At 37.0% G+C, this 23668-nt stretch overlaps 1 protein-coding gene across 3 annotated transcripts in view; it reads left to right on the top strand.

The window, feature by feature from the left end:
- SCLT1 (sodium channel and clathrin linker 1) overlaps positions 1–23668 on the top strand; it is a 211297-nt gene that overhangs the window by 2617 nt on the left and 185012 nt on the right. For all 3 annotated transcript variants that reach the window (XM_011935614.1, XM_011935615.1, XM_011935616.1), the window contains exon 2: positions 8957–9024. In XM_011935614.1, coding sequence (XP_011791004.1) covers positions 8957–9024 — 68 coding nt within the window. The remainder of the gene's footprint in view (positions 1–8956; positions 9025–23668) is intronic.

The raw sequence follows: 23668 nt of genomic DNA, 5'->3' as shown, positions 1-23668 counted from the left end.
CTTTTGAATTTGGGAGCCTAGGTCAAGACCATTTGTTTTGGTACTTCTCAACTGGCAACCCCACATGACATTTCCTTTGATAATTACTATTTCAGCTTTACATATCATAACAACAGGCAGCTCCACACTCAACCAGGCTACTAGTAGAGTAAGCTTGTAGCATATTTGCTGTGTACTGTTCTTCCACCTCTGTCTGGGAAAGATCAGTTAGTTTTTAGGAACCTGTTCAAAGAGGTACTTATATTATCAATCTAAGGAACTAAGAATTCATTCATTAGTGGGGTGTGAGACTCACTGACAGAGTGGTGATGGACTCATTTTTTTCTTTTCATTCTCTTAACAGTGTTGGAGCCAAACATTTTTAATTTTGATGAAATAATTCATCAATTTTTTCTTTTATGAATTGTGCTTTTGGTGTCATGTAAGAAATCATTGCCTAACCCAAGGTTGCAAAGATTTCTTCTATGTTTTCTTCTAGGAGTTTTATAGTTTTAGGTTTTACATTTAGATCTATGGTTCATAGAGTTAAATTTTATACAAGGCATCCAGGCCACTTTTTTGCATTGGATGCCCAATTGGAAAAACTACCCTTTCTCCATTGAATTGCCTCTGCTCCTTTGCAGTTGTTTATAGATGTATGGGTCTATTTATGAACTCTATTCTTTTTCACTGATTTATTTGTCTATCTGGACACCAATACCCCACTGTCTTAATTATATCAGCTTTATAGTACGTTTTAAAGTAAAATTGGTTCTTTTTTACCTCATTGACGTATCTCTTTAAATTTTCTCAGCTATACTTTGTAGTTTTTAATGTTTAGATTTTGCACATCTTTTGTTAGATTTATGCCTATGTATTGAAATTTTTGATACTACTGTAAATGGTATTATTCTTTTACTTTCAGTTTCTGATTTTTCATTGGTAGTATGTAGAAATAACATTTCTTTTTTATTATTATACTTTAAGTTCTGGGGTACATGTGCAGAACGTGCAGTTTTGTTACATAGGTATACATGTGCCATGGTGGTTTGCTGCACCCATCACCCCGTCACCTACATTAGGTATTTCTGCTAATGTTATCCCTCCCTTAGTCCCCTACCCCCCAACAGGCCCCAGTGTGTGATGTTCCCCTCCCTGTGTCCATGTGTTCACCTTGTTCAGCTCCCACTTATGAGTGAGAACATGCAGTGTTTCGTTTTCTGTTCTTGTGATAGTTTGCTGAGAATGATGTTTCCAGCTTCATCCATGTCCCAGCAAAGGACATGAACTCATCCTTTTTTATGGCTTCATAATATTCCATGGTGTATATGTGCCACATTTTCTTTATCTAGTCTATCATGACTGCGTAGTATTCCATGGTGTATATGTGCCACATTTTCTTTATCCAGTCTGTCATTGATGGACATTTGGGTTTGTTCCAAGTCTTTGCTGTTGGGAATAGTGCCACAATAAACATACGTGTGCATGTGTCTTTATAGTAGAATGATTTATAATTCTTTGGGTATATACCCAGTAATGAGATTGCTGGGTCAAATGGTATTTCTGGTTCTAGATCCCTGAGGAATCGTCACACTGGCTTCCACAATGGCTGAACTAATTTACACTCGCATCAACAGTGTAAAAGCATTCCTATTTCTCCATATCCTCTCCAGCATCTGTTGTTTCCTGACTTTTTAATGATCGCCATTCTAACTGGCGTGAGATGGTATCTCATTGTTATTTTGATTTACATTTCTCTAATAACCAGTGATAATGAGCATTTTTTCATGTTTGTTGGCTGCATAAATATCTTCTTTTGAAAAGTGTCTGTTTATATACTTTGCCCACTTTTTGATGGGATTGTTTGCCTTTCTGTTGTAAATTTGTTTAAGTTCTTTGTAGATTGTGGATATTAGACCTTTGTCAGATGGATAGATTGCAAAAACTTTCTTCCATTCTGTAGGTTGCCTGTTCATTCTGATGATAGTTTTTTTTTTGCTGTGTAGAAGCTCTTTAGTTTAATTAGATTCCATTTGTCAGTTTTGGCTTTTTTTGCCATTGCTTTTGGTGTTTTAGACATTAAGTCTTTGCCCTTGCCTATGTCCTGAATGGTATTGCCTAGGTTTTCTTCTAGGGTTTTTATAGTTTTAGGTCTTACATTTAAGTGTTTAATCCATCTTGAGGTGATTTTTGTTTAAGGTGTAAGGAAGGGGTCCAGTTTCAGTTTTCTGAATATGGCTAGCCAGTTTTCCCAACACCATTTATTAAATAGGGAATCTTTTCCCCATTGCTTGTTTGCGTCAGGTTTGTCGAAGATCAGATGGCTGTAGATGTGTGGTGAGAAATAATGTTTTTTAATATTCTGCTCTGCAGCTTTGCCAAACTCATTCATTAGCTCTCGTAGTTTTGTAGAGTCTATCAGTAGTTTTATGTAGATAGTCTTGTCATCTGAAAATAAAAACAGTTTTTTTCTTTTCTATTTGGATGCCTTTTATTTCTTTTTCTTGCCTTATTGCAGTGGCTAGAATCTCTGGTACAGTGTTGAATAGAAGTGGTAGGAATACACATCCATGTCCTGTTCCTGATCTTATGGGGAAGGCATTTGTCTTTCAGAATTAGGTATGATACTAGTTGTAGGTTTTTCATAGATGTTCTTATGTTGAGAATGTTCCTTTCCCTTCTTAATTTGTAGAGAGTTTTTATCAAAATGGATGCTGGATTTTTAAAAATACTGTTCTGCATCCATTGAGATTATCAGACATTTTTTCATTTTTTGTTTGTTAATAGAGTGAATTACATTGATTAATTTCAAATGTTAAAACCACCTTGCCTTTCTGGGATAAATTCTACTTGCTCATGATGTATAATCCTTTCTCAATATTATTAAATTTTATTTTATAAATGTTTGCTTAAAATTTTAGTGTGTTCAGAAGCTTTTTTTTTCTTTTTGGGACAGGATCTTCCTCTGTTACCCAGGCTGGAGTGCAATGGCACAGTCACTGCTCTTTGCAGCCTCAACCTCCTAGGCTCAAGTGATCCTTCTGCCCCAGCCTCTTGAGTAACTGGGACTGCAGGCACATGCCACCATATCTGGCTAATTTTTTTTTTTTTTCTTTTTGTAGAGATAGGGTCTCCCTGTGTTTCCCAGGCTGGTCTTGAACTTCTGGGCTCAAGTGATCCTCTTGTCTCCCAAAGTGCTAGGATTATAGGCATGAGCTATCATGCCCAACCTATGAAGCTTTTTTGCTTTTCTTTTTTTCTTCCTTTTTTTTTCTTGCCAAGGGTCTCACTGTCACCCAGGCTGGAGTTTAGTGGTACACTTGTAGCTCACTACAACCTGGAATTCCCAGGCTGAAGCCCTCCACCTGCCTTAGCCTCCTGATTAGCTAGGACTACAGGCATGTGCCACTGCACCTGGCTAATATATATTTTTTTTTTTTGGTAGAAGCGGGGTCTCCCTTTGTCACCCAGGCTGGTCTTGAACTCCTGGGCTCAAGTGATCCTCTTGTCTCCCAAAGTGCTAGGATTATAGGCATGAGCTATCATGCCCAACCTATGAAGCTTTTTTGCTTTTCTTTTTTTTCTCCCCCCCTTTTTTTTTCTTTCTTGCGCAAGGGCCTCGCTGTCACCCAGGCTGGAGTTTAGTGGTACACTTGTAGCTCACTACAACCTGGAACTCCTAGGCTGAAGCCTTCCACCTGCCTCACCCTCTGAGTAGCTAGGACTATAGGCATGTGCCACTGCACCTGGCTAATATTTTTATTTTTATTTTTTTGTAGAAGCCAGGTCTTCCTTTGTCACCCAGACTGGTCTTGAACTCTTGGTTTTAGGCAGTCCTCCCACTTTAGCCTCTTAAAGTGCCTTTTTTCCCCCGTTTCCCAATATTTTTGTCTGGTTTTAATCTCAGGTAATGCCAGCCTCTTAGAATTACTTGGAAAATATTTTGTACTCTTCAACTTTCTGTAAGAGTTTGTATAAAATGGTGTTATTTCTTCCTTAAATATTTGATAGAATTCACCAGTGAAGCCAACTGGACCTGAAGTTTTCTTTGTGGAAAAGTTTTAAAATACAAACTCAATTTCTTTAGTAAATAAAGAGCTATTCAGTACTCTGTATTGTACTCGAGAAGAACCTCTGCAGGTCTCACATTCCCTAGAGTTCTTTCTTTGTGCAGTCTTCTATCCTTTGTCCTGCCAATTCTAGTTCGCTTAATCTCTACTACTTCTCAGCTCCACCTCTTAGTAAGAGTCCAGTGATCTCCACTTGCATTTCCTCCCCCTGTGTCATGGCCCTGGAAAGTCTCTTAAGTCATTAAGGTGGGGCAATCATAGGGCTTACCTCATTTGTTTCATGCCTCGGATTATCATCGTCTGATGTCTAGTGTACTATAAGACATTGATGATTTATTTGCTTGCTTTTTCGTGTGTCAGGCAGAAAAGTGGTCCATGGTATTTCTTCTTGAGTATAAGCAGAAGTCCTATTCAAGTTGCCCTACTTTTTGATGTCTTAAACTCAGGTATCTTACTCCTACTATAACTGTTCTTTGACCTCCTCAGACATCTATCCTTTGAGCCCTTCATTTTCTTTACTTCTTTGACTGCTTCCCAGTTTGTTTTTACTGGTGTCTTTTATAGGCTGTAACCATTACCCATTAGTCCTTCTGCTCTTGTCAGTAATCTTAATGTGATTACGCCCTTGCTTCTCTATAGCTGATGCCCAGTAACACCTCATGCCATGATTGGTTGATTTTCCTTTACAGTTCTCATATCCAATGCTGTTCAGTACCTATAGATAGCTCAACCCTCTGGATAAGTGCCTTCACAAAGTCAAGGTTAACAGAGCTAGTAGGTGACTGAGCTGATATTTGAACCCAGGCAGTCTAGTTTCAGTGTCTCCTTTCTTAACTACTACACAAAAAGCATACTTGCAAGAAAGGAAAACTGTAGACCTGTTTCACTTATGCATGTTGGAACTAAAATCCAAAATAAAATATTAGCAAATTGAAACTCAATGAATGTGTATGTGTGTGTATATATATATATACATACATGCACCAGCATCTTCATATATTCAGGAAATGCAAATTAAACAAGTGAGATAAGTACTTGTAGAATGAAGGAAATAACAGAATTTAAGTTACAGTAAATTTTTCTTCAGATTATAGTCAATCTATGAAGATTGAAAGTGTTTCCCTCATTATTAATACATAATTTACTTCTTACCCTATTTTAATTACTGAGGACACAGATCTAGTTTTTTTCTTAATTGAAAACTCAGGGAAAAGAGAGGTTTGTATTGTGATTAATAGTTTTTCTTTTTTTTTAATTTATCTTTTAAGTTCACGAGTGCATGTGCAGGTTTGGTATATGGGTAAACTTGTGTCATGGGCGTTTGTTGTACAGATTATTTTGTCACCCAGGTACTAAGCCTAATACCCATTAGTTACTTGTCCTGATCCTCTCCCTTCTCCCACCCTTCACCCTCCAATAGGCCACAGTGTGTGTTGGTCCCCTCCATATGTTCTTATCATTTAGTTCCCACTTATAATGAGAACATGCTGTATTTGGTTTTCTGTTCCTGCATTAGTTTGCTAAGGATAATGGCCTCCAGCTCCATCCATATTCCTGCAAAGGACATGATCTCATTCTTCTTTATGGCTGCGTAGTATTCCATGGTATACATGTACCACATTTTCTTTAACCAGTCCACCATTGATGGGCATTAAGGTTGGTTTCATGTCTTTACTCTTGTGAATAGTGTTGCAATGGACATACATGCTCATGTGTCTTTGTGGTAGAATGACTTATATTCCTTTTGACCCTTTCGTATGGGATTATACTCAGTAATGGGATTAAAGGGTCGAATGGTATTTCTGTCTTTAGGTGTTTGAGGATTTGCCACACTGTCTTCCACAATGGTTGAACTAATTTCCACTCCCACCAAAATGTATAAATGTTCCTTTTTATCCACAACTTCACCAGCATCTGTTATTTTTTGACTTTTTAATAATAGCCATTCTAAGTGGTGTGAGATAGTATCTCACTGTGGTTTTGGTTTACATTTCTCTAGTGATCAGTGATGTTGAGCTTTTTTTCGTATGCTTGCTGACCACATATATGTCTTCTTTTAAAAGGTGTCTGTTCATGAGCTTTGCCCACTTTTTAATGGGATTTTTTTCTTGTAAATTTAAGTTCCTTATAGATGCTAAATGTTAGACCTTTGTCAGATGCACAGTTTGCAGAAATTTTCTCCCACTCTGCAGCTTGTTCACTCTGTAGATAGTTTCCTTTGCTGTGCCAAAGCTCCTAATTTTAATTGGTTTCCATTTGTCAGTTTTTGCTTTTGTTGCAATTGCTTTTGGCATTTTTGTCATGAAACCTTTGCCTACTCCTATGTCCAGATGGTGTTGCCTAGGTTGTCTTCTGGGGTTTTTATAGTTTGGGGTTTTACGTTTAAGTCTTTAATTCATCTTGAGTTATTATTTATATATTGTGTAAGCAAGGAGTCCAGTTTCAGTCTTTTTTCATATGGCTTGCCAGTTATCCAAGCACCATTTAAAGTAGGGAATTCTTTCCCAATTGCTTGTTTTTGTCAGGTTTGTTGAAGATCAGATAGTTGTAGGTATGTGACTTTAATTCTGTGTTCACTATTGTGTTCCACTGGCCTATGTGTCTGTTTTTTGCACCAGTACTATGCTGTTTTGGTTACTGTGGCCCTGTAGTGTAGTTCGAAGTCAGGAAACATGATACCTCCAGGTTTGTTCTTTTTGCTTAGAATTGCTTTGGCTATTTAGTCTGGTTTTTGGTTTCATATGAATTTTAAAGTTTTTTCCAGAGAAACACTCCATAGTTTTCTGTGTAGGAGTCTTAAACATCTTCTATTGTATTTATTCCTAGGCATTGTTTTTTTTATGGTACTATAAATAGCATCTTTTACTGTTTTCTAACTTTATGTTGCCAGTATCTAGAAATATAATTAATTTTTATATATTGACCTTGTATCCAACCACTTTGTAATCTTAATGATTGATTTTTAAGAATGTATCTGTGGTTTTTTTGGATTAATCATATATGCACTTGTAACTATGAATAATGACAGTTGTTTCATCCTTTCCAGCCTTTATACCTTTTAGGCCTTTTTCTTGCTTTACTGAATGAACTTTGACCTCCAATAGAGTGTTGAGTAAATGTTATAAGAATTTATCCTTATGTGATTCCTAATTCGGGGGAAAGTTTTCAACATTTTTACTCATAAGTATGATGTTTGTTGTGTATTTTACGTAAGCATTCATTATAATAACAGTGTTCCCTTATCGTCTTACTTTGCTAAGGCTTTATTATGAATATATCTTGAATTTCATCAGATGCTTTTTAAAAATAACTTTTGAGATGAACATAGTTTTTATAATTTTTTGCTAGTTTTTTTCAATTTCTTTATTTTCTGGGCTTATCTGTATTTACTCCACTTGGCTTTCTTTGAATTTAATTTGGTGCTGTTTTTCTAAATTCTTGGAATGCATATGTAACTTCAGACTTTTTCTCTAGTATATGCAATTAAAGTACAGACTTCTCTTTAAGAAAGTTTTGAGGTATCACATTTTCACTATTGTTCACTTCAAAATACTTTAAAATTTATTTTGTAATTCCTCCTGAGATCTTTCTTCTTCTTCTTTTTTTTTTTTCTTTTTTGAGATAGAGTCTTGCTCTGTTGCCCAGGCTGGAGTGTAGTGCAATCACAGCTCACTGTAGCCTCAGACTCCTAGGCTCGAGTGATTTCCTGCTTTGGCCTGCCAAAGCAGTGAGATAACAGTCATGAGCTATCATGCCTGGCCAAAAGTGATTTCTGAACTTCCAAACATATAGAGGATTTTCCTTTTTTTTTTTTTTTTTTTGTTTCTTGATACTAACTTTATTGTGCTGTTGTAAGGTAACATACTGTCTTTGGTTTCAGCCCTTTGAACATTATCAAGACTTTCTTTTACCAGTAAATAATCAACATTAAATGTTCCGTGTGATCTTGAAAAGAACGTGTGATTGCAAATTTCTTGGGTACTATGTTGTATGTATGTTACTTTTCTTGATGTAAATAAAAATATGGTCTTGTTATTTCTTTTTTTTTCTTTCTCTTTTCTTCTTTTTTTTTTTTTTCAGAGTCTCACTCTGTCACCCAGGCTGGGGTGCAGTGGTACGGTCTTGCCTCACTACAACCTCTGCCCCCCAGGTACAAAGTGATTCTCCTGCCTCAGCCTCCCAAGTAGCTGGGATTACAGGCGTGCGCCACTACACTCGGCTGATTTTTGTAGTTTTAGTAGAGATGGGGTTTTGCCATGTTGGCCAGGGTGGTCTCGAACTCCCGACCTCAAGTGATCCACCTGCCTCGGTCTCCCAAAGTGCTAGGATTACAGGCATGAGCCGCCGGGCCTGGGCTGGCCTTGTTATTACTGAGACCTCTCACCTTTATTCTGGTGAATAAAGGTCTTCCCCCATTGTCTCTTTCCCACTCCTGTTTAATTTGGATTCTTTGTCCTGCAGTTTCTCCTCAAGGTGGAGGTTTGTCCTGGAAGAGTTTCAAAATTTCAATTGGTTTTAAGAATTCTAAAAAATATGACTATAGCTTATCTTCCCAATGCTTCTCAATTTTCGTAGTGGGAATAAAATATGGAGAATATATTTTACTTTCATTAACCCAAAGAGCACGCCAGCAGAGACTGAGAATTCATGTTTATGAAATCAGAAAAGGTAGTTCTTTGCAGATGTTATTTTTTTCACTTTGGCAGTGATTAGTTGGCTTAGATATAGAAAAGGGCCTATTTTCAAGTTTTAAAATGGTGGATTGAAATTGATGATTCATCTTCTCTTGAGAAGCAGTGGAGACTAACGCGTTTTGCATTGGATACGTCAAATGATTACTGTATTTCTAGTTTTAAAGAATTGAACATTACTCAATGAACTGAAATCTGTTTTCCCCCTTGTTTCAGATCAAAGACTAAATGAAGATTTTAGGCGGTATCAAATGGAAAATTTTTCCAAATATTCATCTCTACAGGTATGTAAATTATAAATTCTACTTGGGAATATTCTCATGTGAAGTTGCCTACAGCACTTTGAAACTTGACTTACAACTTTGACTCCTGTAATGGGAAAGCTTGTTTTTGCTTAATGAAAGTAAATCTTTTGTCAATAGAAATTGCTTTTTCCCCCAACCGGAGTTGGAGCTTATATATTATATATGATATATAAAATGTCTGAGTTCTAAAATGAGAATTCATTCGAGTTTTGAAACATCCTAAAATTGTTTCTCAATATACGTCTAGTTCTGTGTTTTAATTCTGTGCATTCTCATAAATTATGATAGAAGCATAAACTAATGCAAATTGTAAATAATACATGGTTTTTTGAAAATATCTTTTTTCCTTGGTTGTCATATCTTATTTAAATACTGTGTTTAAAAAATTCTTTAGCCAGAAAGGTATAATTATTGGTGGACTTGGCATTACCGAATATTAAAAGGAAGATAATGACTCGTAGGTTAGTGGTGACTCTCTATAGAAGCAAATAGGAGTGTTTTACTTTTACATAAATGCATTTTATAATTAGAACTTAATTTGGTTTGGATCTGTGTGCCCGCCCAAATCTCATATGGAATTGTAATCTCCAGTGTTGGAGGAGGGGGCCTGGTGGAAGGTGATTGGATCATGGGTGCAAATTTCCCCCTTTCCCTTCTCATGATAGTGAGTGAGTTCTCATGAGATCTGGTGGTCTTAAGTGTGTAGCATCTCCCCATTCTGTCTCTTCCTCCTGCTCTGGCCATGTAAGACATTCCTGCTTCCCCTTCATCTTCCACCATGATTGAACATTTCATGAGGCTTCCCCAGCCATGCTTCCTGTACAGCCTCTGTTGGGGAAACCAGCCCCACACCACCTGGTGGGTACCCCGAGTTCAGCGGAGACAAAGGAGTTAGAAAGAGACAGAATAAGCATTTAAAAGGTGGGTTCAGGGGACCGGAGCGTTGGAGGCTTGCTCATGGCCCAGAGCTCTTCTCTGTCTAATTTATTGGTTTACAAGATCTTTGTTCTTAGGGCAAATGGGAGGGGTAGGAAGGGATGAGAAAAAGGATTAATCAATAAAGGAGTACTCGTGAGTCATTCAATAAGATATATAGCAGTGGCAGGTTTCTGTGAATTTCCTTGAGCAAAGATGTGTGTCTAAACTACTTAAGATCTTTAACTTATTAGGGATTGAAACAAGTGGGAGTGGGTTTCAGGAGGAGCCAAGATGTTTGATTATACTCCACTGCTTCAAGGGGGTGTTATCTCCCTGAGCAACCTGTGGAATGCTGCTGAGCTATTACGCTCTCAGGGCATAAAGATATGAAGGCAATAAGGAGACTCTTCTCCTCAGAGGCTGCCCATGGCTCCCCACAGGTGTCTCACACAGGGGAGACCAACTCATCTGGCACCCCAGAAACTCTCTTTCCCACAGCCCGCAGAACCATGAGCCAACTAAACCTTTTTTCTTTATAAATTACCCAGTCTCAGATGTTTCTTTATAGTATTGTGAGATTGGATTGATACAGAAAATTTGTACCGGTGAATGGGCATTGGTATAAAGATACCTGAAAATGTGGAAGCGACTTTGGAACTGCATAATGGGCAGAGGTTGGAACAGTTTGGAGGGCCCAGAAGAAGACAGGAAGATGAAGGAAAGCTTGGAACTTCCAAGAGACTTGTTGAATGGTTGTGACCCAAATGCTTATAGTGATATGTATAGTAATGTCTAGGCTGAGGAGGTCTCAGATGGAGAAGAGGAACTTACTGGGAACTAGGGTAAAGGTCACTCTTGCCATGTTGTAGAAAGAGACTGGCAGTTTTGTGCCCCTGCTCTAGGGATCTGTAGAGCTTTGAAACACATATGTGTTTGCAAAGAGATGGTCTGAAATTGGAACTTATATTTAAAAGGGAAGTAGAGCATAACAGTTTGGAAAGTTTACAGCCTGACCTTGTGATAGAAAAGAAAAACCCATTTTCTGGGGAGAAATTGAAGCTGGCTGTAGAAATTTGCAAAAGCATAATAAAATATTAAAAAAATAAAAAAGAGGAGCTGAATGCCTAAGACAATGAGGAAGATGCCTCAAAGCATTTTGGGGCCATTCACCACAGCCCCTACCATCACAGGCCTGCAGTCATAGGAGGGAAGAATGGTTTTGTGGGGCAGGCCCAGGGCCCCACTACCCTGTACAACCTCAGGACATTGCTCCCTGTGTCCCAGCTGCTTCAGCTCCAGCTGTGGCTAAAAGGGCCCCAGATAACATCTCAGTCAACTACTCCAGAGGGTGGAACCCATAAGTCTTGGCAGCTTCCACATGGTATTAAGCCTGTGGGTCGCAGAGGACAAGAGTTGAGGCCTGGAAGCTTCTGCCTGGATTTCAGAGGATATATGGAAATGCCTGGATGTCCACACAGAAGCCTGCTGCAGGGGTACAGCCCTCATGGAGAACCTCTGCTAGGGCAGTGCAGAGAGGAAATGTAGAGCTGGAGCCCCCACACAGAATCCTCACACTGGACACTGACTAGTGGGGCTGTGAGAAGGGAGCTACCATCCTCCAGACCAAAGACTGGTAGGTCCACCAACTTGCACTATATGCCTGGAAAAGCTTTAGGCACTCAATGCCAGACTGTGAAAGCAGCTTGTACCCCTGCAGGGCGACAGGGGCAGAGCTGCCCAAGGCTGGGGGAGCCCACCCCTTATATCAGTGTTGCCTAGATGTGAGACCTGGAGTCAAAGGAAATTATTTTGGGCCCCTAAGATTTAATGACTGCCCTTCTGGGTTTTGGACATGCCCCAGGGCCTGTAGACCCTGTCTTTGGATCCCTGTCTCCCTTTTGGAAAGGGAGTATTTACCCAATTCTATACCTTCGTTGTATCTTGGAAGTAACTAACTTGTTTTTTATTTTACAGGGTCATAGGCAGAAGGGTCTTGCCTTGTCTCAGATGAGACTTTGGACTGTGGACTTTTGAGTTAATGCTGAAATGAGTTAAGACTTGGGGGACTGTTGAGGAGGGATGATTGTATTTTCCAGTGTGAGGATATGACATTTGGGAAGGGCCAAGGGTGGAGTGATACACTTTGGATTTGTGTCCCCGCCCAAATCTCATGTCAAATTATAATCACCAGTGTTGGAGGAGAGCCCTGGTGGGAGGTGATTGGATCATGGAGGCAAATTTTCTCCTTGCTGTTCTCATGATAGTGAGTGAGATCTCATGAAATCTGCTTATTTATAAATGGGTAGTACCTCCCCCTTTTCTCTCTTCCTCCTGCTCCAGTCATGTAAGATGTGCTTGCTTTCCCTTTACCTTCTACATTCTGAAAGTTTCCTGAGGTCTCTCTAGCCAGGCTTCCTGTACAGCTTGTGGAACAATTAGCCAATTAAGCCTCTTTTTGTAAATCACCCAGTCTTACGTATTTCCTTATAGCAGTGCAAGAATGGACTAATGCAGAACTAAAAGTGTTTTCAAGGTATTAAAAGTGAAGAGCTTGTTTTTAGTATTAAAAAGGAATAGTTTATTTGGTTGGCTTGAATACTTATTCTTATAAATTTTTTTAATATATATTCAATATTTAGCTGACTGCTCTATGCTTGTATTTCCAAAGACCAGATTCAGCATCCACAGAATCTTGAAGCTATCCATTCGCTATTTACTGTTATAACCATGATATTATTTTTATTATAATGTATAATTTTTATGCATGCATAATAATTGTAATAATTTAAGTGATAGAAAATATTTCATATTCCAACAGCTTTTAAGTTTTGCTCAGAATCTTAAGATTTTTGCTTCTGTTTAGTGTCTTGTGGAATAGTCCTGAATAAAAGAGTAAAAAAAATTTATTTTAAAACCGCAGATGACTCTGGGCATGGTAGTGCATCACATCTGTGGAAAGCTGTGGTTAGCTTGATTATGAAAGATGGTTTTAACAGATGGCATAATGGTGACTCTAGCCTTTCAGATGTACCTGCATTATGCATTGTGATTATACTAATTAAAGCTCAAGAGTAGCAGACCTAGTAGAGACGAATCTTCCTTTATAAGAGTGTCCTCTTTGGAGGAATTATAACTGCTTTACTTTTCTGAAGCTAACCATTCTTCTCTTATGTGTGCTATTCTTGTTGTCTTGCAACCAAATCTTTATTTTTATTTTACAGGGTCGTAGGCAGAAGGGTCTTGCCTTGTCTCAGATGAGACTTTGGACTGTGGACTGGGGCCCTTTTAGCCACAGCTGGAGCTGAAGCAGCTGGGACACAGGGAGCAATGTCCTGAGGTTGTACAGGGTAGTGGGGCCCTGGGCCTGCCCCACAAAACCATTCTTCCCTCCTATGACTGCAGGCCTGTGATGTAGGGGCTGTGGTGAATGGCCCCAAAATGCTTTGAGGCATCTTCCTCATTGTCTTAGGCATTCAGCTCCTCTTTTTTATTTTTTTAATATTTTATTATACTTTTGCAAATTTCTACAGCCAGCTTCAATTTCTCCCCAGAAAATGGGTTTTTCTTTTCTATCACAAGGTCAGGCTGTAAACTTTCCAAACTATTATGCTCTACTTCCCTTTTAAATATAAGTTCCAGTTTCAGACCATCTCTTTGCAAACACATACCCTGTCTCTTTAGTGGTAACATACTCTTACTGCCTAAGAGTCCTCTGCCATCCTCCATATCTTCAGAACATGTTGCTGTTTCCAGACTCCCATCTCCGTGGACCTTGCTTTTCACTGCATGTTTTGCAGTAGTAAGAGAGGAGATGATATGACAGCATGAGAAGGAGATTAATCTGCTTTCTAGCAATAATGCCCATGTCCTTGACCACATGTAGTGCATCCCTAGAGGGTTCTTTACCTCAGATATATTACTTCAGTTTCTGAAAAAATGTTCAAGAGAATTTTTGTTTTTAGTTCGTTTTCTGTATGTTTCATAGTAAAGGAAGAAGTAGAAGGAAACCATTATCAATGGGTGTGTGGGATCCAGGAGTGCTAACTCATATATCTTATCGCTGTAACTTAGTTGTTGCTGGTAGCAACAGAAATCCTTTATAAATTTGTGTTTCCCCTTTTTGTTTAGCCATGTTTTCCAGATACCTAGAACAGTTTGGTCAGTAGGCATTTGATAAATATTTGTTGAGTGAATGAAACAACTATGTTCTTCCTCTTTTTCCTTCCATCCTACCCACTTATCTTCCAACATGATTTCAACTCTCTGTGTCAAATATAGTGAAAGTCATGGAGATGTGAAAAATCATGGTCAGCTTGAGAAATACAAGTAGTACTTACTTTTTAAGTTTTATTTTTCAAGATAAAGTCCTAAAGTCCTTACATTGGGTGTCATAAAATTGCCAGGAGTTGCGTTAAATGAACATACTTTATTGAGTCTTTTTATGATACTGGAAAAACAAAGCAACAGGAGTTTGATATTTATTTCTTGTATTTTAAGCTGGAACTTGAAACTTGATTTTCTATATAAACTTTGTTAGGTGTAATGGTGAAAATTCTTTAGTATAATCATTACATAATGATCATTTAGGCTTGCTTTGGATCAAAGTAAGTTTTCTGAATAGCCTTAAGATAACCATTTTGAAGCTTGTTGTTCTTAGGGAACTATATTACCTTTATGATAACTAACTATAGTTTACATAAATTTTGTAGACATAGGCTGAAATTTGAAGTCTTCCAATGTGTTGAACAGCTTGTATATTTAATATACTAAATATTTGGTTTACTATACTTTCATAATTCAATCATCTGTTCCCTTTGTTACAATTGTATGTAACTTTTAAAAGATATTTTAAATCGCTGGTTTCTTGAATGATTTTTTTCAGAGTTGTGAAATTCAGTTGTCTTTGATTATTTTGTGTTTTCTGTATAAGTAAAAAGTATTTCAAGTGACATTGCTCTCTGAAGTACAGTAGTTGGCACTAGGTGACAAATATTTAAGATTAGAAAAAGATTTTGCTCAAGAAGCTAGTGGAAAATTTCCCTTTTTTCCCAGTCCTTTATTCCATTTTTTTTTTCTTGAATACTTGCTTTGTTTTCATACCCAGGCTAATTGAATCCTCTTTGTTGTCTATGCCACACCGGTACATGTGTCTACTGAGGGGGCTGAGGTTAGTGCTTTGGTCTCTTGGTACTTGCTGAGGGGACAGGATGGAATACTAAAAATAAGTTTATTTTCTCTGAAAGCTCACCTAAAAATATTTTCTTCTTGTAGCTTGGGAATTCTGTTTCTACTCATTACCCTTTGTACCCAAAATTAAAACAAATAAATATTGAGATAGTCTGCTGGGGTATAAAAGGAGATACATAAGCTAGAATAAAAAGAAAAGGAGGAATACGTATAAAAGCATAGTGCCAAAGAGGTATGAGTTGGCTATGGAGGGGGAAGACATCATAGTCCAAATATATTCACTTATTCAACAAACATTAATATACTCATTTAATGAATTTTGAGTTCATGCCTATGTTAGGTAAACTCTGGGGACAGGACTACAAATAACATAGACAAAGGATCCTCCTTCACTAGAAGATATATGAATGAATGAAAGATATGTGAAGGAATGAATGAAATAATTAAAATTATAGTATCCTATGAAAGAAGCAGGGTGCTGAGATAGAAATTAATATGTGTGTTGTTGTGGAGGTGGTGGTGGTAGAGACCTATTTTTGATAGAAAGGTCGTAGGAGACCTTTCTAAGGCAGTAACATTCCAGCTGGGAAAGAAAATGAAGATCGAGCCAAAGAATGGACCAAGAAGGAGCCTTGAGGCAGGAAAGAATTTGATATGTCTTGTACAATGTTTAGGAGTTTCTGCCAACTGTCATCAAAAAATATTTATTTGAAAATTATATTAAATGGCAAGGCTACTCCTATTGCTCATGAGTTAACAAACATAAGACTCAATAGATAAAATATAACAATTCACCTGTACTGTTTGAGTTGAATCAAATTATTAGCTTTCTAGACTAGCACTGTCCAATAGATCTTTCTTTGATGATAGAAATGTTATATAATTCTGTACTGTCCAGTATTGTAGCCACTAGTTACATGGGGCTTTTGACCACTTGAAATTAGGCTAATACAACTGAAGAAATGAATGTTTTATTTAATTTTCATATTAAATGAATAAAATTTAGATTTAAATAGTTACATATGCTTGAAGCTTTTGTATTGGCCATTGTAATTCTGGACTCTCTATTGATGAGTTACTCACATAAAACCTTGAAGGGATGATTTTGCATCATCCCATGATACTAGGAGATTGATGATTTAACACATTACAGGGAGTTTGACTGTAAGTTTATCAGTTACTTATGCTGTTCATCAACATTTATTGATAAATGATGAAAATTAACCTCCTCATGATATGAATGAAAGGATTAAGAGATTTCCTGCAGTCCTTTAAAATGTACAGGGACATCTTCCCAAAATGCTAGCCAACCTGTTTCCTTCCAAAGGATAGAGGAAAAGATGCAATTTACATATTTGGTAGCCAATATTGATTAGAGTGAGAGCCAAAAGTAAACATTCAAAATTGTAATTAGAGTACTTACAGAGTGTATAATTTTCTTAGAGAAAGAAAAGCATCCAGAGAATTTGCTTACCTAACCACAGTCCAATATTATTGACTTTTTTTTCTGTGATACACCATCAACATTATCTCAGGGAGTCATCTAGAGAGCAAAGATAATTAGATACCCAGTATGGTAGCTGATGCCTGTGAACTCAGCATTTTGGGAGACTGTGGCAGGAGGATAATTGAAGCAGGGGGTTTGACACCAGCCTGAGGAACATAGCAAGACCCCATCTCTACAAAAAGTTAAAAAATTAGCATGACATGATGGTGCATGCCTATAGTTCTGGTTACCCAGGAAGCAGAGGTGGGGGGATCTGTTGAGTCCAGAAATTCGAGGCTGCAGTGAGCTATGCTTGCATCATTACACTCCAGTTTGGGTGATAGAACAAGACCCTGTCTCTAATTTTTGAAAAGATAAATAGAAATTAATTACACAATATCAGTTATTTAAGATTCAAGAAATACACAATTATTTAAATTATTCCTTTATTTAGTATAGCTTACTTAAATTTTGTTTTAGAGATAATGAAAAGAACATTTGTCAATGTTTTTTAGGCAATTTCAGTCTTATATCTCAGCATGATTTTTTCTATTACTGCTTGAGTTATTAAGTCATGGGGTTTTTTCTTCTAAAAGTTTCATTAGCAAATGGAAAGGGATTGCTAAGTCAACATTTTTATTCTTTCAAAGATTTTTTATCTCTGTTTTGACATATTATGCTTATTTTCATCTTACAACTGTTATAATTACTTTGGATTATTGGGTCATTTATTCTTAGGTTTGTATTTTCTTAGTAATTGTTATTAGAGAATAGTTTTTGAACAGTGTTTTCACATAATTCAGCCTAACTAATATTTTCGATCACTACCTTTATGGAAAGAATTATGCCAAGTGCTTTAGTTATATGAAGTTAACATAAAATGACCATATTATAGGAACTTAAAGACTAAGAAAAATATGGAATGAGACAAATATCAAATAACATGGTAAACAGCATATTATTTGTATCTTAAGAACATTTTTAAAAAATGTGTGTATTAAGGGTAACAAAAGAAATATAGTTGGAGAGATCAGTGAAAGTTTCTTGAAAATGTAGCATATCTTATGGACATTGAAGAGTAGATGAAATTTCAAAATAACTTGATGAAGGCAAAACTAGAGGTGGTTGGGAGTGTTTCAGATGGACTCACTGGCGTAAGAAGCCAAAGGAGATGAGAAAATGAGAGTCGTATTTAGGGAATAAAATATATTTCAATTTATATAATGTATTTGGCATATAGGAAAGAATATGAAAAACATTAGGTTGAGCAAGTTATAGAGAGCTATGAATGATTATGTTGAGGAGTCTGGATTTAATTGAATAAGCATTGGTAGACTGCTAAAGATTTTTAAAAGAATGACTTTCTGAATAATCTGAAAGAAATTCGTTTATTCATTGATCTATAACTAATTTGTTGTGCACCTATAAGTAGTGAGGTATTGTGTTAGACTCTGGCAATATGATAGTAAATAAGGCAAGCATAGTGTGATCTATAAGCTAAATTAAAATGGAGTGAAATGTGATAGGAGTAACAATCAGGAAACCCTTATAAATGATGGGTGGATCAATTAGCCCATAAATTACTGTTTTATCAAATGTTACTCATCTCCCACCTTCAGTCATAACAATTTATAAGATTTGGATTTTATAGCAATTAAGAAACTTAAGAAGTAATATTTTAAAAGTTTGAACTGTTTAGTCATCCCAAGTAGCTTTTGTAACTAACTTTTGAACAATTGAAAGTTAAATACAATGGACAGAGTAGCATGCAGAGGCTCACATTGTGAATTTTTGCTCCAGAACAACTACAGGAATAAGTCAGGAAATCCAAGAGGACCCACAGACCCTCTGAAGGAAGCAGATTGCTCCTGCAGAACGCAGGAGACATCCCAAATACCATGGTATGCATGGCCAAGAGACCCACAGATGGTTCACATCACAGGACTCTGTACAGACAACCCCCAGTACAAGCCCAGAGCCTAGTAGACTTGCTCAGTGGCTAGATCCAGAAGAGAGGTAACAATTACTATAGCTAGACTCTCAGGAAACCACATCCATAGGAAAAGGGGCAGAGTATTACATCAAGGGAACACCCTAAGGGACAAAAGAATCTGAACAACAGTTTTCAGCCCTAGACCTTTCCTCTGACAGAGCCTACCTAAATGAGAAGGAACCAGAACACCAACTCTGATAATATGACAAAACAGAGCTCTTCAGCACCCCCCCAAAATCACACTAGTTCACCAGCAATGGCTCCAAACCAAAAAGAAATCCCTGATTTGCCTGAAAAAGAATTCAGGAGGTTAGTCATTAAGCTACTCAGGGAGGAATGAGTAAAGGCGAAGCCCCATGCAAGGAAATCCAAAAAATGAGACAAGAAGTGAAGGGAGAAATATTCAAGGAAATAGATAGCTTGAAGAAAAAAACAATAAAAAATTCAGGAGACTTTGGACATACTTTTAGAAATGCAAAATGCTCTGTAAAATCTCAACAATAGAATTGGACAAGTAGAAGAAAGAAATTCAGAGCTCGAAGACAAGGTCTTTGAATTAACCCAATCCAACAAAGACAAAAAAGAATAGGAAAATATGAACAAAGCCTCCAAGAAGTCTGGAATTATGTTAAACAACTAAACCTAAGAATAATTGGTGTTCCTGAGGAAAAAGAGAATTCTAAAAGCTTGCAAATATTTGGGGGAATAATTGAGGAAAACTTCCTTGGCCTTGCTAGAGTCCTAGATATCTAAATACAAGAAGCACAAAGAACATCTGGGAAATTCATCACAAAAAGATCTTTGCCTAGGTACATTGTCATCAGGTTATCCAAAGCTAAGATGAAGCAAAAAATCTTAAGACCTGTGAGACAAAATCACCAGGTAACCTATAAAGGAAAAGCTATTATATTAACAGCAGATTTCTCAGCAAGCTGAAAGGGATTAGGGCACTATCTTCAGCCTCTTCAGACAAAACAATTATCAGGCAAGAATTTTGTATCTAGCCAAACTAAGCATCATATATCAAGGAAAAGATACAGTCATTTTCAGGCAAACAAATGCTGAGCAAATTTGCCATTACCAAGCCAAGACTACAAGAACTGCTAAAAGGAGTTCCAAATCTTAGAACCAAAACTTAGAAACACATCAAAACAGAACCTCTTTAAAGCATAAATTACACAGGACCTATAAAACAAACAAACAAAAAAGCTAAAAAAGCAAAAACAAAAAAACCAAAGTACATAGTCAACAAAGAGCATGATAAATGCAACAGTACCTCACATTTCAATACTAACATTGAATGTAAATGGCCTAGATGCTCCACCTAAAAGATACAAAACCACAGAATGGATAACAACTCACCAACCAACTATCTGCTGCCTTCGGGAGACTCACCTAAAACATAAGGACTCACATAAACTTAAAGTGAAGGGGTGGAAAAATAATTCCATGCAAATGGACACCAAAAGCAAGCAAGAGTAGCCATTCTTATATCAGACAAAAACAAAACAAAACAAAAAAACTTTAAAGCAACAGCAGTTAAAAGAGACAAAGAGGGACATTATATGCTGGTAAAAGGCCTTGTCCAACAGGAAGATATCACAGTCCTAAACATAAATGCACCTAACACTGGAGCTCCAAAATTTATAAAACAATTACTATGAGACCTAAGAAGTGAAATAGACAGCAACACGTTAATAGTAGGGGACTTCAGTACTCCACTGACAGCCCTAGGCAGGTCATCAAGACTGAAAGTCAACAAAGAAACAAGGGATTTAAACTACACCTTGGAACAAGTGGACTTAACAGATATATACAGAACATTCTATCCAACAACCACAGAATACACATTCTGTTCAACAGTGCATAGAACCTTCTCCAAGATAGACCATACAACAGACCATAAAATGGGCCTCAATAAATTGAAGAAAATTGAAATTATATCAAGCACTCTGTCAGACCACAGTGGCATAAAACTGGAAATTGACTCCAAAAAGAACCTTCAAAACCATGCAAATACATGGAAATTAAGTAAGCCTGTTCTTGAATGAGCATTGGGTCAAAAATGAAATCAAGATATAAATTTAAAAATTCTTCGAACTGAATGACAATAATTACACAACCTACCAAACCTCTGGGATACAGCAAAGGCAGTGCTAAGAGGAATGTTCATAGCTCTAAACACCTACATCAAAAAGACTGAAAGAACACAAGCTGACATTCCAAGGTCACACCTCAAGGGACTAGAGAAACAAGAACAAACTAAACCCAAACCCAGCAGAACAAAGGAAATAAACAAGATTAGAGCAGAATTAAGTGAAATTGAAACAAGCAAGCAAGCAAACAAAAAGATAAATGAAACAAAAAGCTGGTTCTTTGAAGGGATAAATAAAATTGATAGATCATTAACAAGATTAGCCAAGAAAAGAAGGGAGAAAATCCAATAACCTCACTAAGAAATGAAACACGAAATATTACAACTGTCACCACTGAAATACAAAAGATCATTTAAGCCTGCTATGAACATCTTCGTACACATAAAGTAGAAAACCTAGAAGAGATGCATAAATTCCTGCAAAAATACAACCCTCCTAGCTTAAATCAGGAAGAATTAGATTGCCTGAACAGACCGGTAACAAGCAGCGAGACTGAAATGGTAATTAGAAAATTACTAACAAAAAAAAAAGTCCAGGACCAGATGGATTCATAGCAGAATTCTACCACACATTCAAAGAAGAATTGGTGCCAAGAATTTTAATACCATTCCACAAGATGGAGAAAGAACCCTCCCTAATTCATTCTATGAAACCAGCATTACCCTATTATCAAAACCAAGAAAGGACATATCCAAAAAAGAAAACTATTGACCAGTGTCCTTGATAAACATAGATACTGAAATCCTTAACAAAATACTAGCTAACTGTATCCAACAATGTAGCAAGAAGATAATCCACTATGATCAAGTGGGTTTTAGAGCGGGGATCCAGGGATGGTTTAACATACGCAAGTCAACACATGTGATACCCCTCATAAACAGAATTAAAAACAAGAATCACATGATCATCTCAATAGATGCAGAAAAAGCATTCAACAAAATCTGGCACCCCTTTATGATTAAACCTCTCAATAAAATTGGCGTACAAGGGACACACCTCAATATAATATAAGCCATCTATGACAAGCCCACAGCCAACTAATACTGAATGGGGAAAAGTGGAAAGCATTCCCTCTGAGAACTGGAACAAGACAAGGATGCCCACTCTCACCACTCTTCAACATTGTACTGAAAGTCCTAGCCAGAGCAATCAGACAACAGAAAGAAGTAAAGGGCATCCAAATTGGTAAAGAGGAAGTCAAACTGTCACTGTTTGCTGATGATATGATTGTTTACCTTGAAAACCCTAAGGACTCCTCCAGAAAGCTTCAAGAACTGATAAAAGAATTCAGCAAAGTTTCCAGATACAAGATTAATGTGCACAAATCAGTAGCCCTTCTATACACCAATAGCAACCAAGCAGAGAATCAAATCAAGAACTTGACCCCTTTTACAATAGCTGCAAAAATAAATAAATAAAATGCTTAGGAATATACCTAACCAAGGAGTCAAAGTACAAGGAAAACTATGAAACACTGCTGAAAGAAATCATAGATGACACAAATAAATAGAAACACATCCCATACTTATGGATCGATAGAATCAACATTGTGAAAATGACCATACTTCCAAAAGCAATCTACAAATTCCATGCAGTTCCCATCAAAATACCATTATTCTTCACAGAATTAGAAAAAACAATTCTAAAATTCATATGGAACTAAAAGAGAGGCTGCATAGCCAAAGCAGGACTAAGCAAAAAGAACAAATCTGGAGGCATCACACTACCTGATTTCAAACTATACCGTAAGGCCATAGTCACCAAAACAGCATGGTACTGGTATAAAAATAGGCACAAAGACCAATGGAACAGAATAGAGAACCCAGAAATAAACCCAAATACTTAAAGCCAACTGATCTTTGACAAAGCAAACAAAAACATAAAGTGGGGAAAGGACGCCCTTTTCAACAAATGGTTCTGGGATAATTGGCTAGCCACATGTAGGAGAATGAAACTGGATCCTCATCTCTCACCTTAAAAATCAACTCAAGATGGATTAAAGACTTAAATCTAAGACCTGAAACTGTAAAAATTCTAGAAGATAACATTGGAACAACACTTCTAGACATTGGCTTAGGCAAGAATTTCATGACCAAGAACCCAAAAGCAAATGCAATTAAAAACAAAGATAAATAGCTGGGATCTAATTAAACTAAAGGGCTTTTGTACGGCAAAGGAATAGTCAGCAGAGTAAACAGACAACCCACAGAGTGGGAGAAAATCTTCACAATCTATATATCTGACAAAGGCCTAATACCCAGAATCTACAACAAACTCAAACAAATCAGCAAGAAAAGAACAAACAGTCCCATCAAAAAGTGGGCTAAGGGCCTGAATAGACAATTCTCAATAGAAGATATACAAATGGCCAACAAACATATACATATAGACAGATTCTCAAAAGATGATATACAAATGGCCAACAAACATGTGAAAAAGTGCTCAACATTGCTAATAATCAGGGAAATGCAAAACAAAACCACAACGTGATACCACCTTACTCCTACATGAATGGCCATTATCAAAAAATCAAAAAACAGTAGATGTTGGTGTGGATACAGTGAACAGGGAACACTTCTACACTGCTGGTAGGAATGTAAACTAGCACAACCACTATGGAAATCAGTGTGGAGATTGCTTAAAGAACTAAAAGTAGGACTACCATTTGATCCAGCAATCCTACTACTGATATGTACACACACACACACACGTATATATACACACACATATATACGTATATATACATATACGTATATATGATGGAATACTATGTATCCTTGCAAAGGAATGAATTAATGACATTTGCAGCAACCTGGATGAGATTGGAGATGTATGTACTTTAAACATACATCAAACTATAGAAGATAAAACTAATACCTGTGT

The sequence above is a fragment of the Colobus angolensis genome, unplaced genomic scaffold (assembly GCF_000951035.1).
Source record: "Colobus angolensis palliatus isolate OR3802 unplaced genomic scaffold, Cang.pa_1.0 Scaffold145, whole genome shotgun sequence".
NCBI classification, from domain to species: domain Eukaryota; kingdom Metazoa; phylum Chordata; class Mammalia; order Primates; family Cercopithecidae; genus Colobus; species Colobus angolensis.
Note: the sequence above shows the minus strand (reverse complement) of the source record. Positions and strands in the feature narration are given on the sequence as shown.